Genomic DNA, 15,587 nt, shown 5'->3' with positions numbered 1-15,587 from the left:
GACCCGACCTCCTCTTGCAATCTGCTAGGCTCCTGGTTTGCTGATATGCTTGTTTGCTGGTTGTTGAGCGGCCAAGTTAAAGGCGTTGGTCCTGGGTTCGATCTTCGCACGAGGCTAAATTTTCCTTCAACGTTCAAGGTTTCCTTGTTCGAATGCCGCGTGGGCGTTTTGTTCTTGTTATATCGCGCCATAGTCGCTACAGTTCAGGTAATGCCGCTTTTCTTCCCTTTGATGTAACATTCAACTCTTGACGGGTTTTCACAGCATTACCTTTCAGTTTGCGACGTATGATATCAAAAGGCTTCTCCAAAAGCTCCGTGCGCTTCACTCTAAAGTGTCTCGTGAGTTCGCAGCATTCATACGCATTCAGCCAGTAAAATTGGCGTTTAAAATCTGTTCTGACTGTCACCATAAGCTGATGCGTTGATATTGTCACGTGTAGAAAGACACAGACGAAACAGGCTATTTACAGGCTATTTTTACATTGGACTGGAGCCAGAGCACCAGGCCGACATTCACTCGCGCCAAGGGCACAGACCCACTTCGTCGTCGTTCTCGCGGCGGCTCGTCCCTGGAGCATCGCTCGATGATATCGTAATACTACCTCCCCCCCCCCCCCAGGCGGCAAAAGCGCCGTCACGGTGCTGTTAAATATCCAAGGGGCGTGTAGGGTTGTAGGGTTTAAGTCGGGCGACGTGGACAATGTCAATGGTTGTCACAGCAGAGGACGTAGTGGGCGTGGCTACAGCGATTTCGTAGGTGACATCGGTTACTTGGTGAAGCATGCGATATGGGCCCGTGTAGCAGGAAAGCAGTTTTTCACAAAGGCCAATTTTACGCGATGGTGACCAAAGTAACACGAGGGTGCCGGGCACAAAATTGAGATCACGGTGACGGAGGTCATAGCGCTGCTTTTGTTTGTCTTGAGCGACTTGTAGACGAGCGCGCGCAAGTTGGCGAGCATGGTCAGCATGGGCGATAGCATCACGGGCATTAGCGCTAGTAGATGCTGTGGTGGACGGAAGCACAGTGTCCAGTGGTAGCGTCGGTTCACCGCCATATAAGAGGTAAAAAGGAGAAAAGCCAGCAGTGTCGAGACGGGAAGAGTCGTACGCAAAGGTGATGTAAGGTAAAGCCTGGTCCCAGTCACGGAGGTCGTCTGAAACGTATTTGGATAGCATGTCTGTAAGGGTGCGGCTGAAACGCTTAATGAGGCCGTTCGTTTGAGGGTGGTAGTAGGTGGTAAATTTATGCTGTATTGAACAGGCACGCATGATGTCGTCAATGACTTTGGCTAAGAACGTACGGCAACGGTCTGTTAGCAATTGACGCGGAGCACCATGCATCAAAATGACATCATGCAGGAGGAAGTCCGCAATATCAGTTGCGCAACTGGTTGGCAGAGCGCGGGTTACGGCGTAGCGGGTCGCGTAGTCCGCTACGACTGTAACCCACTTGTTTCCTGATGTAGATTCCGGAAATGGGCCGAGAAGGTCTAAGCCGACACGATGGAAGGGCTCGGCAGGGATGCCGAGCGGCTGCAGGTAACCAGCGGGGAGCTGGGAAGGCTTCTTGCGTCGTTGGCAAAGTTCACAAACGGCGACGTAACGTCGTACGGAACGGGCAAGGCCCGGCCAGAAAAAACGGCGACGTACACGGTCATAGGTTCGAGATACGCCGAGGTGTCCTGCCGTTGGTGTGTCGTGAAGCTTTCCAGAACAGTTGAGCGGTATCACAAGTAGGAACTTAGAGCCCTGCGGATGAAGGTTACGACGGTACAGAGTACCGTCGCGGAGGACGAAGAGGCGTAGTGTGGCGTCGGCCGGAGAGTGTTCAAAACGGTAGATAAGTGCCCTGATGTAGGCGTCACGACGTTGCTCGTCGGTGAAATGAAGCACCTGCAGCGCAGAGAATACACAAGCAGCACTGGTAATATTGGAGGAGTCAGGGTCGTCAACAGGGTTACGCGACAAGCTGTCAGCGTCTTGATGCAGGCGGCCAGACTTGTAGACAACGGAATATAATACAACGAGAACCACTTAATTGGCGAAGGACAACTTACGAAAAGAGAAGTAGTCCATGCATTCTCTGTTGCACCGTTTTGTCCTTCGAGAATGATTTGAAGCTGACAGTGGGCAGCGGAGTAAGTTGGAAGCGGGAAACTGTGAGGCATCGCGGTTGCTTTATGAAACAGGCTCGAGCCAACGTTGGGCTGATATACGAAATCCGTATAGCTCATCAATCCACCGCTCGTAACGCCGTCTGGTGGTTTCCATCACGTCATTGAGAATCTCTTCATTTATTGTGTGTAGAGTGTAATCTCTGACGTTCCTTTCGGTTTCAATGTTCTTCATGGAGACCTGCGCATACCCTTTTTTTTCTATAGTGGTGTCAGAAATTTCCCTGTGATTTTCATCTGATTTTCGACGATTCGATAAGGTTTTTGTGCACAGAATAGTTATGTGCTCGTCAAGTAGCTGACGTTGCCTCAGACATGCACCTAACCAGTGCGCAAGCAGCCCACCTGGTTTGTCCGAGTGGCGCGTGAGTGGCGAATCGACGCAAGGGCGGCCAACCCTCTAGAACGTGTTGACTCAACCCGGGCAGTCTCAGTGTTTCTGTGCTGGTGGACAAAATTCTGTAAGAATAGACAGATTTAGTTTAGCATACGCAACTATAGGGTACACTACATGCTATAGTATAGCGCACACTAAGCAGCGCACGTTTTTTACAGCTCTAGTTGGTGAGCGAGATCTTCGGACCTCAGAGGCCATATGCTTTCGTTGCGGCTATCTCCCGACTGTAGCAATAGGTGGCGATGACATCTCGAATGTTTCTCGAATATCGAGGTAGGACATCAAGCAGTATAATAGCAAGAGCTTGGTGGCGCAACCCACCGACCCGCTCCAAAGAAGACGCGCATAAAATCCATCCATACATCTATTTCTTTCGTTAGGCTTCGATTCGTGCGAAACTAGAAGCGAACTCGAAAACACCACAAGGTTATCCATAATGCTATGTCGTCGTAGCGGCCTGAGACTAAGCGAAAGCCAGTCATTTGTACGAACGAAGCGCATTTTACAAAAGCAACGCGAAATTCAATTCGAAGCGGGCAGCCAGGACCACCGCGATGTTTCACGCAAACTCTGCAAACCACGCAATGACGCATGCGCAGTGACGACCCGCTATTTTGTAGCGTACGCAATCGTATAGCGTACGCTAAACTAAAGCTGTCTAATGAAGGGAAAGCTACGGAGTGAAAGCGCGCACAGGAGGGAGAACTTCTGAAAAGTGTCCCGTGTTTTGGATCACGTTAGTTTAAGCAACGGAAAAGAAAACGTAGACATCGGATTAGGAGCAGTTATATAGGACAAAAGACATCACTGAATGTAAATGTTTACTTATTTTGCGACTTTTCCCTTCCGCGTCTCGGCAAACGCGAAACCGCCGCAAGTGGAAGTGGCGTCGATTCAGCGTCTGTCCAGAGCAACCAAAAGCACTGTCAAACGCTGGCGGACTACTTGGCGCGGTAACACGTGTGCAGAAGCTGCGCCCCCATAGCTTTCCCTTAACTGCCACACGGAGTTGCAAACAAATGTAAGCATGGCAGGCAAACACCCAAAGGGTGCCAAGCCGGAAGAGCCACATAAATGTGGTCAATGCTAATGGCCCGCTTAAGTTCCTTCGTTGCTACAGACATTACATTAAAAGGCGTGTGCTGACAAGAAAGCTTATCACTATCCATGCAGTAGTTTTCAAAAGACTGTTATGTTCAAAAAATTATAATTCGAGAAATACGGATCTAGCTATACACACTTTGTGGGTCGTGTATAGTTACATTAGCCAGCCGATCTATTTGATGTGGCTTCATCGACAATCCATCAACCCCCATATGCTGGACCAGTAGAAAACAACTGAGGACTTCAGAATAACGTGTAGGCTTACAGATCATTCGTATTAATGAGTTTTTCCGTACTGCACATTTCATTGTTCTTTATTGTTTCTGGCTATTCTCCACTATACTTTATTGGCCATTACGTAACATTTAACACAGAAATAAATATACCTAAAATGAGAAAGCGATGTGGCAGGGATTCGTTGTCTGTAACGGCAGGTGGGCAGAGAGAGAATAACGAGCTTTGTTAGAGGGCCTTGGCCACCTCCGACCTCGAGGATCAGCAACGGCTGATTGCGAGGGACCAGGACGCGGCCCGAGCTCAAGGCATCCTGGAATGAGGACGCCTCTCCAAAGCTGCATTCACCCAATAAAAATGTTTATTCTCTCTGTAACGGCAGATGGGCAAACAGGGACGTATATAGACCGAGGACAACGGCATTCGTGTTGTCCGGCGCATTCTCCTTCATGCATGCAATTTCGCGCCATGAGTACAAGCATGTTACATTTCCTCACTACACAACATTTCAGCAAAACTGCATGTCATCAGAGCACCCTAATATCCCAGTTTCGTGGCTCCAAGATGCTCACCTCGAAAATAAATTTGCCCAATGGAAGTAGCATGGCTGGATATTTATTCTTGATGTCACGAGCCAATGGGCCTATGCTATGAAAGTTAACAGATGGACACATGCTAATAATACCCATTAATATTTCATATCAGCACCGCATTTCTTGAAAACTCGAGATGAACTTATACTTTACACTAACATTTCGATTACCATTGCAGAAATCAAATTTTACTCGAAAGGAGAAAGAGACTTTCTGCCGAGTTTCAGCTGTGGCAACTCGAAGTGACGGCGAGGAATTCAGTCTCCTCATGTGACCATCAAAGCTGCTGCTGTGCAAGCGCGAGAAGCATCCGCGCGGCAGTCTAAGCTTTGCAAAATAATTTAGATTGCTGCGGTTGCTCGTTGAAGTGTTCAATTTTTTAAAATCAAATGCAGAAAAGGCCAATTTGGTAATTCAGTGAAAGTGAAAAAATTACACCTTGCAAGGAGAGGAAGGGAATTTTGAAGCGATCAACGTTTCACCTACTTCCCTCCCCTCTTTTGGGAGGAGGAGGAAGATGATACGAGAGCCCCGGCGATAGGTTGCACTTCTACATAATGCTACTCTCGTAAGTTGCAGCGCGGGGCCGACCGCGCCAACGCTCGGAGATAAATGTTGCCGTCGCAGCAGCGTCAATGCCTCTAGATACAAATGCGGAGAGCTAAAGGTCTCACGTGTGGCGAGCAGGAAGCAAGCGCCATAAGCCGGAGAATGCGGTGCCAACTACAGCAGCGAGCGCCATTGAAAACGATACCTCAAACCAAGCAGCATGGGGAATCACGTGCGGCATGCTGTGCTCAGGATTCAAAGTCTGGTACGCGCATTTGGCTACCGAATGCATGCACCCAACAGCGCTAGTCGTGGCTTCTTTGCGAAAGATGACTGGCTGACTTCCCTACTATGTAGATTTTATTGCAATATCAATTATAGGGACCCTCCGGGTGCATTTGATGATGATGTTTGACGTTTAATAGCGCAAGGGCCAGGTGTGGCCAAATAGCGCCATGCTAATGTTAATGAGTTCGCAGTGGACTGATGGGTTTTGTGATCTTAATGTGCCGTGGCTGTAAAGGGGCCTAAAAGAGTTCATCCAAATACCATAAAATGTAGGAGTAATAAAAATATGGAAATGACTACTGACGTGTACTATGAACATTAGAAGGCATTAAGAAAGAATGATGCAATATATAAAATACGTGAGATGGTAAAATGTTTGGAGCACTTCTGCCTCACCAGAGCCCTTGAAAGCCAAGAACCTAGAGCATGTGCTATACAAAGAACACTATCGTAGATGTATCCTCTGGAAAGAGGATGCACTACGGAATAATTGGGCTTGTCACCTATAGCACATCTTTCAAGTAAGCGAAGACTGCTTTGGTCTTAAAAAGCGGTTGTATACCAAGAAACTTGGCCGGTCAGAGGGACGTGATGGCTGTGTGCAAAAGGAAAGTGTTTCCTCCTGTCTCTTTCGGCTTCCCGGCACTCCAGGAAGACGTGGAGGACGGAAAGCCTGTCGCCGCGTCTACCGCGGGCTAGCGGCTCGTTACCGGTCAGGAGAAAGTTATGAGTGCCGAACGTGTGTCCTATTCTTAGTCTAGTGAACAGGACGTCTGTTCTTCGTGTTTTCGTTGTTGGGTGCCAGGAGCCTAACATAGGCTTAATGACGTGAAGCTTATTACTCGTTTCTGTGTCCCACAAGCATTACCAGTGGCTTCGCAGTTTTTCTGAGGAAAGGCTTCATGTCTGTGGCAGGGACTGCAGCAGAACGAGTACCCTGCGATGCCATTGATTTGGCGATCTCGTCAGCAAGCATGTGTCCCTCGATTCCTCTATGGCCAGGAACCCAGCATATTACTACATGTTTATGTGATAAGTAGATGTTACATAAGTGTGTGTAGAGTTCATTGAAGACAGGATTTGTATGCTTTTGTAAAGAAATAAGTGCGTTTACAAGACTTAACGAGTCTGTGAATATTATTGCTCTGTCAAGTTTCAGTGTCTTTATATGTTTTACTGCAGACAGTACTGCAGAGGCTTCTGCAGTGATGATACTTGTTAGGGGGTTCAAAACGTCAGATTCAGAAAGAGAGGCACCAGCAGCAGCGTAGGATACGCCAGCATGGGATTTGGACGCTTCTGTGTAAAATTCGTAGCAGTAGTACTTCGATTGAAGCTCTCAGAAATGCATAGCAATTTCAAGCTCAGAAGCGTGCTTCGAGACCTCTACAAAGGATATGTCACATTCTATCACCTGCCACTCCCAGGGCGGTAATAGATTAGCTGAAGCTATTAGGCGATGTTCGAGTATCGGGACATCCATTTCTTCACTAAGTTCTCTTACACGCAGTGACAAAGGAGGTATCATGGAGGGTCTGTTACGGAAAAGTGTTTCACACGTCAAGTCGTTTACTGTCGTGAAACACGGATGTTCCTTATTAGAACGCACTTTAAGAAAGTAGGTGAAGCTGATGGATGTTCTCTGAAAATGGAGTGACCAGTCATCTGACTCTACGTATAGGCTTTCGACAGGGTTTGTTCTAAAGGCGCCAGTGGCCAGGCGGATACCCAGGTGGTGGACGGGGTCTAACATTTTTAGCGCGCTCGGGGCGGCAGAGTGGTAAACCATGGCACCATAGTCCAGTCGTGATCGAACTAGGCTCCTGTAAAGATTCAATAAACACTTTCTGTCGCTACCCCATGTCTTGTGGGATAGGATTTTAAGTAAGTTCATTGTTTTAAGACATTTTGCTTTAAGATATTTCATGTGTGGGATGAACGTAAGCCTGGAGTCAAGTATAACACCTAGGAATTTGTGGTCATTGTTTACAGGTATTCGTTGTCCATATATTTCAACGGTGGGATCTGCAGCAAGCCCTTTTTTCCTGATGAAAAGAACGCAAGAACTTTTGTTGGGGTTGACATTGAACCCGTTTTCGTCTGCCCACTTGGAAACTCTGTTCAAGCACTGTTGTACTTGTCTCTCACAGACTGTTAGGCTGTAGGGTTGGTAACCTACTTGTATGTCGTCTACGTAGACGGAATAAAAAATAGATGGGGGTAATGTTTTACGAAGCGTGTTCATTTTAACTACAAAGAGCGTGCAGCTCAGTACGCCTCCCTGGGGTACCCCAGTTTCCTGTATGGATGCACGCGACATCACATTACCTATTTTCACCCGGAATGTACGGTTTTGCAGGTAGCTTTCTATAATGTTTAACATAGTGCCGCGTATGCCCAGCGTCGATAGGTCACGCAGGATATCGTAGCGCCATGTTGTATCGTACGCCTCTTCCATGTCGAGAAACACGGATAAGGAGGACTGTTTATGCGTGAAGGCGTCGCGAATGCTTGCTTCCATGCGCACTTAACGGTCGGTTGTAGATCGTCCTACTCTAAAAGCACACTGATACGGTTGAAGAAATTTATTTAATTCAAGGAAGTGTAAAAGCCGACGGTTTATCATTTCTTCAAAAAGTTTGCATATACAACTTGTGAGGGGAATCGGGCGATAACTTGTTAGTACTGTGGGGTCTTTGCCCTGTTTAAGAATCGGAACGACCAACGCTTCTTTCCATGTGGTAGGGAGGTATCCCGCTGCCCATATTGCGGTAAAAATTGCTTGCAGAGTAATTTGAGTATCACTGGGGAGGTGTTTAATCATGTCGTACATGATCCTGTCCGGTCCAGCTTTGGAGCTCTGACATGCAGTCAGGGAGGCTCTCAACTCGGCGATGTTAAAAGGCGCGTTGAAGGGTTCGTTCTGCCTGCATTTGCGGTCGACAGCGTTGTGCGCTGCTACTTGTTTGTGTTTTAGAAACGCCTTGGAGCAATGGTTAGAACTGGAAACGTATTGGAAGTGTTCGCCAAGGGCGTCAGCTTGGTCTTCCAAGCAGTTTGCTTCACCGTTTACTAGGGGCAACGGATGAATTTCTTCCCCTAAAGCCTTTTCAGCCCATCCCATACTTTAGATTCTTGAGTATACGAATTTATACCAGAGAGAAACCTCTGCCACCTTGCCCTCTTTTCCAGTCGTCGCGTCCTTCTTCCGTGTGATTTAACCTGTTTAAATTCTATAAGATTTTCCGCTGTAGGACATTCACGTAGTTTGCTCCATGCTTTATTTTGTCTCTTCCGCGCCTCTCTACAATCATCATTCCATCAGGGGACCCGTCTTTTGGATGAAGTGCCTCTTGTGTGGGAGCGCCTGCAACGCTTCCCTACGGTGGGTGACGGGAACGGTCGCATACCGCGTCGGCTCCGTGACAGATCGCAATCAATTGCGATACACCAACTTTTCCCCCTGCAAGCCTGGTATCATCGTCTCCAGGAACCTCAGCGGTACCCGTCTATACCACGTTTGTTAAGGTGGGGCCAATTTTTGACCACTTTTCGGTCATTTGAAGCTTTCGTCACGCCGCGGTGGTGCTAAGCCTAACGGCGCCGGGGCCTGCGATGGCCCCGGTCGGGGATTCCTCGGCTCTGGCGGCTCCAAATCAAGTCACCGGATACGACCCGCAGTCCTTGCGGATCGTAACAATGGATAACCATCAATCCGAGGAAACGACTCAAGGCGAGGATCCTCTACCAACCGAGGACGATTACCTCCAAGATATGGTCCGCGTCTGGCGTGGAAAGAAGAGCGCGGCGGCGGCATCGAGGGACGCTGGTGCTGGTGCCACCCAGCAACAGGCGCCGGCTAGCTCTGCGCATACGCAGGGCGGGAGTGCGCTGAACGCAGCCTCGACGAGCTCCAAGCAACTCCGGTGGCGGCCGCAGAACACGCCGCGCATTGAAAAAGATGACATCGTCGTGGTGCTGAAACCAAGAAACACGGTCGACCTCAAGGCAACTTTTGGTCCTGGACGAGCCGGCGCTGCAGTCCGCAGCATCCTCGGGGACGACGCAAATGCTGGACTTCAGGTGTGGCCCGTTTGGGACCAAAACGTCCTTGTATGTGCACTGAAATCTGTCGACGCCGCGGAGAAGCTACTCCGGGATATTGTGCTGCCGGTAGGGGAACGCGAGCTACCGTTCCGGGGACACCCTAAACTCTCCGGAGCTTTCTGTCGAGGCGTCGTGACTGTTTCGCCAGACGAAACGTCTGAAAGCGTTAAACGAAAACTCAGTGCGGAACAAAATGTGGTGTCTGTGCGCAAGCTAGGGGGAACCCCGGTTGCGGTGATCACCTTCGCGGGGACCAAGGTGCCACGGACGGTGTTGTACAGCTACGAACGGCTCCCTGTTCGCCTGTACAAGAAAACAGTGCCAGCGTGCCACCGCTGTGGCACAGTGGGCCATCGGGCCGATGCGTGCCCGCGACCGCAGCCGGGACGCTGCAAACGCTGCGGAGTCCAGGTTCCCGCTGCCACTCCTGACGGCCCGGCAGGACATGATTGTGTTCCGAGCTGCCTCATCTGCGGAGGCGGCCACCCTACCGGAGCTCCTGGCTGTGCCGGGCGGTTCCGGAAAGCCATCAAACCGAGCTCCCCATCCGGATCCAAACCGAAGAAAAAGACGGGGCCCAAGCAGGCTCCTCCGCCCAAGGCCAAGAAAGCGCCAGCCGATCAGGAAACCAAGGCCAAACCCGGCACATCGAAACCTGTCAGGTCCGCGACCCAGGCGGTGCCCCCGGTCCTCAACGCCAGGGACTTCCCGCCCTTGGCACCCGTCCAACCACAGGTGAGCAGTTGGAGTAGGGCAGTCTCCGGGCCCCCTACCCGTCCCTCCCCTACCGAAACCGCCCTACAGCAGCAGGTAGAGGAGCTCAGGCGCCAAAACCAAATTCTAGCGCGCAAAATTCAAGAATTAAAGGCCAAACAGGCCGCGTCATCCGAACCAATGCAAGAAGCTGAGCCAGATGGCGAGGATGACGGATCATCCGTAACATCTTGCCTCACTAGCGTCTCGCGGCAGTGCGGGGACACGGTAGTTGGATCTGCTGGTAGCGTCGCCGGCCTAGAGGCACTGCAGCGCCAAACCGAGCAACTGGAGGAGCAGGTGGCGGCCCTCCCGAATCAAATCATGTCAGCAGTCCGCGAGTCCTTCCAGGACATGTTCAAGGCAGCTTTAACGCAAGCACTTCCCGACCTTATGGCCCAGGTCACTGACTTGGTCCTTAAAGCCGTGCAGCCCTGGGTCAGCACCCAAATTAAGAACGCCACTAGCTGCGAATCTCCTCACCTCAAACGTAAGACAGCCTCCCGCCAGGCAGCGGAGGAACATGGTTCAGGCTCTGCAGCTGGTGGGTCGGTGCGGCCCCTCGCTGGGGTTGCGCTGGCTCCCGGCCAGAGCTAGTCCGCTCGCCCGTAAATAAATAGAACAAGATGGCTAGCGGATCTAATAGGAATGATAAAAACCTTGAAAAATTTCAGATCATCCAATGGAACTGCAGGGGTTTCAGAGCTTGGAAAAAACGGTCACACCTCCAGCTCTACCTGCAGTCCCTAGGAGACATGCCGGCACTCATTGCCCTGCAGGAGCCCGGCATAGATGCTAAATTATCAGGCTACAGCCCCTTTCAGGGGGGCGCCTCTACGTGCATCTTGGTGAATAAAGCTTACACCGTGGTTCAGGTCGACTTAGACTTGAGTACCGAGCAAGAATATACAATGGTCCGAGTACTGCCTCTCAGACGCCGCGACCCGTCAATACATGTCCTCAACATATACTGCCCTCCGCATAAGCCGCGCGTAACGTTTAATGAAATCTTCCTTCGCGCGATAAAAATGGCAGCCAAAGAGCCTCTAGTGATCGTTGGAGACTTCAATGCTCCCAGCCTTCATTGGGGCTACCACTTCGAACAGGCCAGAGGACGTAAGCTGGCGGAGCTCATCTCGACTCTCAGCCTCACGTTGCTCACGGACCCGGCGTATCCCACCCGAGTCGGGAATTCGGTAACCCGCGACACGTGTCCCGACCTTTCTCGTTAAAAATGCTAGAGCGGCTGCTTGGGAGAACTTGGGAGATTCTCTAGGCAGCGATCACCTCCTTCTCCGGATTACACTCATGGCGAAGGCAGCGCGCAAAAAATGGGGTCAGGCCAAGCTGACCGATTGGCACAAATTCCGAAATCACACTATCCCTCCCGTACTATTTTCCGGCGGATACGCGGAGTGGGCTAACCACATATACAACATTCAGAAACAACACGTCACAACACTACAAACCACCGAAGAGATCCCCGCAGTGGACACCCACCTCCTGCATTTGTGGGAGGCGCGCCGGAGCTTAACTAAACGGTGGAAAAAGCAGAAAACTAATCGCAAATTACGCGACCGCATAGCCAAACTCACAGAGCAGGCTGCAGCGTATGCTGCCGAACTCTCAGATTCAAATTGGATAGCACACTGCGACGCCGCAGCTCATCAGATGAGCTCGAAGGGGACGTGGCGTCTCTTTCGCAGTCTAATCGACCCCTCCCAAACGAGAGGGGAGACGCAAAAGCAGCTCCGGCGGGCTCTGCAAGGGTATCAAGGTACGACGGCGCAACTTGCGGACACTCTGTGCGACAGATATCTCTGTCGTACGGAGGACCCGCCTGGGCCTGAGTACATATACTCTGGCAGGCCTAATGAAACACTTGATGCCCCTTTTGAGTTGCACGACCTTAAGGCGGCCTTAGCAAAAATGCGCCGGGGTACGGCTCCGGGACGGGATCACATAACAGTGAACATATTGGCGAACCTACCGGACCCAGCCTACCTCCATTTATTAGAATACATCAACCAGATCTGGGACGGGCGTCCACTCCCTCCCGAGTGGAAAACGTCACTTGTGACGTTTATCCCTAAAACAGGTAAGGCCGTGAATACGGACAACCTGAGGCCCATATCATTGACCTCATGTGCGGGCAAGCTTATGGAGACGATGGTTCGGGATCGCCTCTCTCCATACCTGGAGAGTAAGGGCTTCTTTGCAGTCACCCTGTTCGGGTTTCGCCCCCACATGTCTGCACAGGATGTCCTTCTCCAGCTGCACAGGGATGTAATACGACCCACAACTATGCAACACAATGACAAAGCCATCCTCGCCCTTGATCTGAAAGGGGCTTTCGACAATGTTAAACACGGAAGCATCCTGGCCAACTTGAGTTCTACCGATTGTGGGGCTAGGGTCCACGCGTATGTAAGAGATTTCTTGAGTAATCGCCTGGCCTTCCTTCGGATTGAGGGCGAGGAATACGGCCCTTACATGATGGGAACACGGGGTACCCCTCAGGGAGCGGTGTTATCGCCGCTCCTGTTCAACATAGCTATGATGCGCCTCCCAAGCCAACTGGCCCGGGTGGAAGGCATTCAACACGCGTTCTATGCAGATGACATTACAATTTGGACCACTGAGGGGAGCGTGGGGGACATGGAGGCCCGCCTTCAGCAGGCCGCTTCCATAGTCGATGCGTATGCTATGGACTGTGGGCTCCAATGTGCTCCAGCGAAATCAGAGCTTCTGCATGTCAGAGCGAACCCAAAGGATAGGACAGCAATTAACATCTCTCTGTCAGGAGGTCCTATTAGAGAGGTGAAGGAGCTCCGTATTCTGGGCCTTTTCATTCACCACAGACTCAGACCGGACTCCACCATTGTGAAACTCAAGAGAGTAGGCGAACAGGTAGGGCGTATGATCCGCCGCGTTTCCAACAAGCGGGGCGGTCTGCGGGGCAGGGACGCGCTTCGGCTCGTCTATGCCTTCGTGACCAGCCGGATCCTCTACGCCGTGCCATATCTCCGCACTACTAAGCAAGACGAGGCGCGAATAGACGCCATCATCCGCAAGGCAACTAAGCGAGCCCTGGATCTCCCGGTGGCTACCTCTAATGCCAAACTGAAGGCATTGGGGGTGCTCAACTCCTACCAGGAGCTGCGGGAGGCCCACCTCGTGAACCAATACACGCGGCTCATGCAGACGGCCCCTGGGCGCCGCCTGCTACACCGCTTACACATCCAACACGACTGCACTCCAGAGGAGACGGAGCGTATCCCAGTACTGTGGCGCCACATGCTCTGTGTCTCCCCACTCCCCCGTAACATGGACACCGACATGCACGAAAACAGACGACAAGCGCGGGCTCGGGCTCTTGAGAGACAACACGGCTCCCGACCCGGTGTATATTATGTAGACGTAGCAGGGCCGTCGCCCACGGGATTTTACACGGCCGCTGTTGTTCACCAGGAAATGCACGTCGATGGACTCTCTTTTCGAGCCCCGAATTCAATGCGAGCCGAGGAAGTAGCGATAGCGCTTGCTGCCGCCCACGCCAATTCGAGAATTATCATTACGGACTCCCGAAAAGCATGTGATCATTACTTGGCTGGGGAGATCTCCCCCTTAGCTGCTTGCATTCTAAGACGGACTGCCACTGATCCAACACCGAAAAGAATCATTTGGGCTCCTGGCCATCAGGGCATACGAGGTAATGAGGCCGCTGACGCGGCTGCCCGAGCGCTTATTTACCGGGCTCCTCATCCCAGCTCTTCTGGCTCGGAGACTAACCAGCCGCTGCTGCGATTCAGGGAAATAATAACGCATTATAGCGACAACCACCGCCTCTTCCCAGCCCCTGCCAAGGGGCTGAGTAAGACGGAGGAGCGAACTTTAAGGCACCTGCAGACAGGTACTCTGCTCTGTCCTGCAATCTTAAAGCATTACGATCCTATCACGGATGGGCGATGCCCGCACTGTGGGGAGACCTGTGATATCTTCCACATGGTGTGGGCATGTACTCAAAATCCCCACCTCCCCCCTTCCCCTACCCCTTCCAGAGAGGCATGGGAGACTGCCCTCCTCAACTGCTCCTCGCTTGAGTCCCAAAGGGCTCTGGTGAAACGGGCGAGAGACGGGGCATTGTCATGCGATGTCCCGGACTAGGGACGCCGACCATGTAGCGGGGCCACTCTGTGGCTCCCAAACTCTCTTGCAGCAATTAAAAGTTTTCACCACCACCACCACCCTCGAGGAGGTGCTGACACAACCCGGGCTGTCTCAGTGTTTCTAAGCTCGGCTGGAAAATAACCAAAAGAGTGCCAAGCCGGGACAGCCACATTAGTGAGCTCTTCGCTTACTAGAGCTTCCTCGAGCTGCCAAGGACTGGAACGACCTACCCATTAATGTCGCTGCCATCACATGTCATTCACAATTTCTAGAAACTGTTGAAACTTGTATTTCAATGTAACACCTGCCTTTTCCTATGTTCACATGTTAACCACCCTTTATGTAATACCCCGAATGGGGTCTTTAAGGTAATAAAATGAAATGAAATATGTGGCCAATACTACTAGCGCACTCACGTCCTTCCACTGATGCTGACAGCAGATTAAAAGTCATACGCTGCTGAGGAACTTACCAGGTCTGTTGCACTATATCATAAAAATTTGCTATGTTCGTAAGATATTTGCTCGAAAACTGCGCAATTAGCCATTTACACTTTGGAGGTTTCGTAATGTGGCGTGGGCGAGCCGATCTGCGTAAAGGTGGCTCCATCGACGCAGTTGCAAAGTTCCCCTGCCGATCCACATAGTGCATGAAAAGGCGAAAGTTGAATAATAATGATCACTCAATAGAAACGAAAAGCAAAAACGTCTTGGCTTCCAAGATCACACGCATGAAGCATAATTTGTGCTTTAACCTAGTGTACTTTTCATTGTTTTTTATTGTCCCCATCCATTCCGCACTACAAATTATGCATCGGCATAATGTTGCTCTAAATGACAAATGATTTATACACTCAATGACTGGGTAACGTGGTAGGGATTCAATGTATGCAAAGGCAGGTGTGCAAACAAGGACGTATGCAAAACGAGGACAACAAAGAACATCGGCGTTTGCGATGGTGCACCTCGTTATTCTTACAATCACGACGCTACGCATCACGAATACACGTATGTCAGATCTCCTCATTGCACAACATTCCAGCACAAATGCGTGCCACCAGCTCGCTAGAATAAACCAGCTGCTTCATTCAGGGCTCCAACACGCGATTTTGGAAATATATTTGGTCAAATGAAGCAGCATGGCTGTATACTTATGCTTGATAATCCGCTACAATATTAGCATGGTAGAAAAAGTTAATTTAGAGATAGATGCG

At 50.7% G+C, this 15,587-nt stretch overlaps 1 protein-coding gene across 1 annotated transcript; it reads left to right on the top strand.

Annotated features, from left to right (window-relative positions):
* Positions 1 to 12,373: 12,373 nt before the first annotated feature.
* LOC142591548 (uncharacterized) lies at positions 12,374 to 14,445 on the top strand. The gene has a single exon (XM_075703865.1). It carries the CDS (start codon positions 12,374 to 12,376, stop codon positions 14,369 to 14,371), a length of 1,998 nt encoding a protein of 665 aa, XP_075559980.1. The 3' UTR covers positions 14,372 to 14,445.
* The last annotated feature ends 1,142 nt before the right edge of the window (positions 14,446 to 15,587 follow it).

The sequence above is a fragment of the Dermacentor variabilis genome, chromosome 8 (assembly GCF_050947875.1).
Source record: "Dermacentor variabilis isolate Ectoservices chromosome 8, ASM5094787v1, whole genome shotgun sequence".
Lineage (NCBI taxonomy): Eukaryota > Metazoa > Arthropoda > Arachnida > Ixodida > Ixodidae > Dermacentor > Dermacentor variabilis.
The sequence above is the reverse complement of the archived record's forward strand: the minus strand, read 5'-3'. Positions and strand labels throughout refer to the sequence as shown.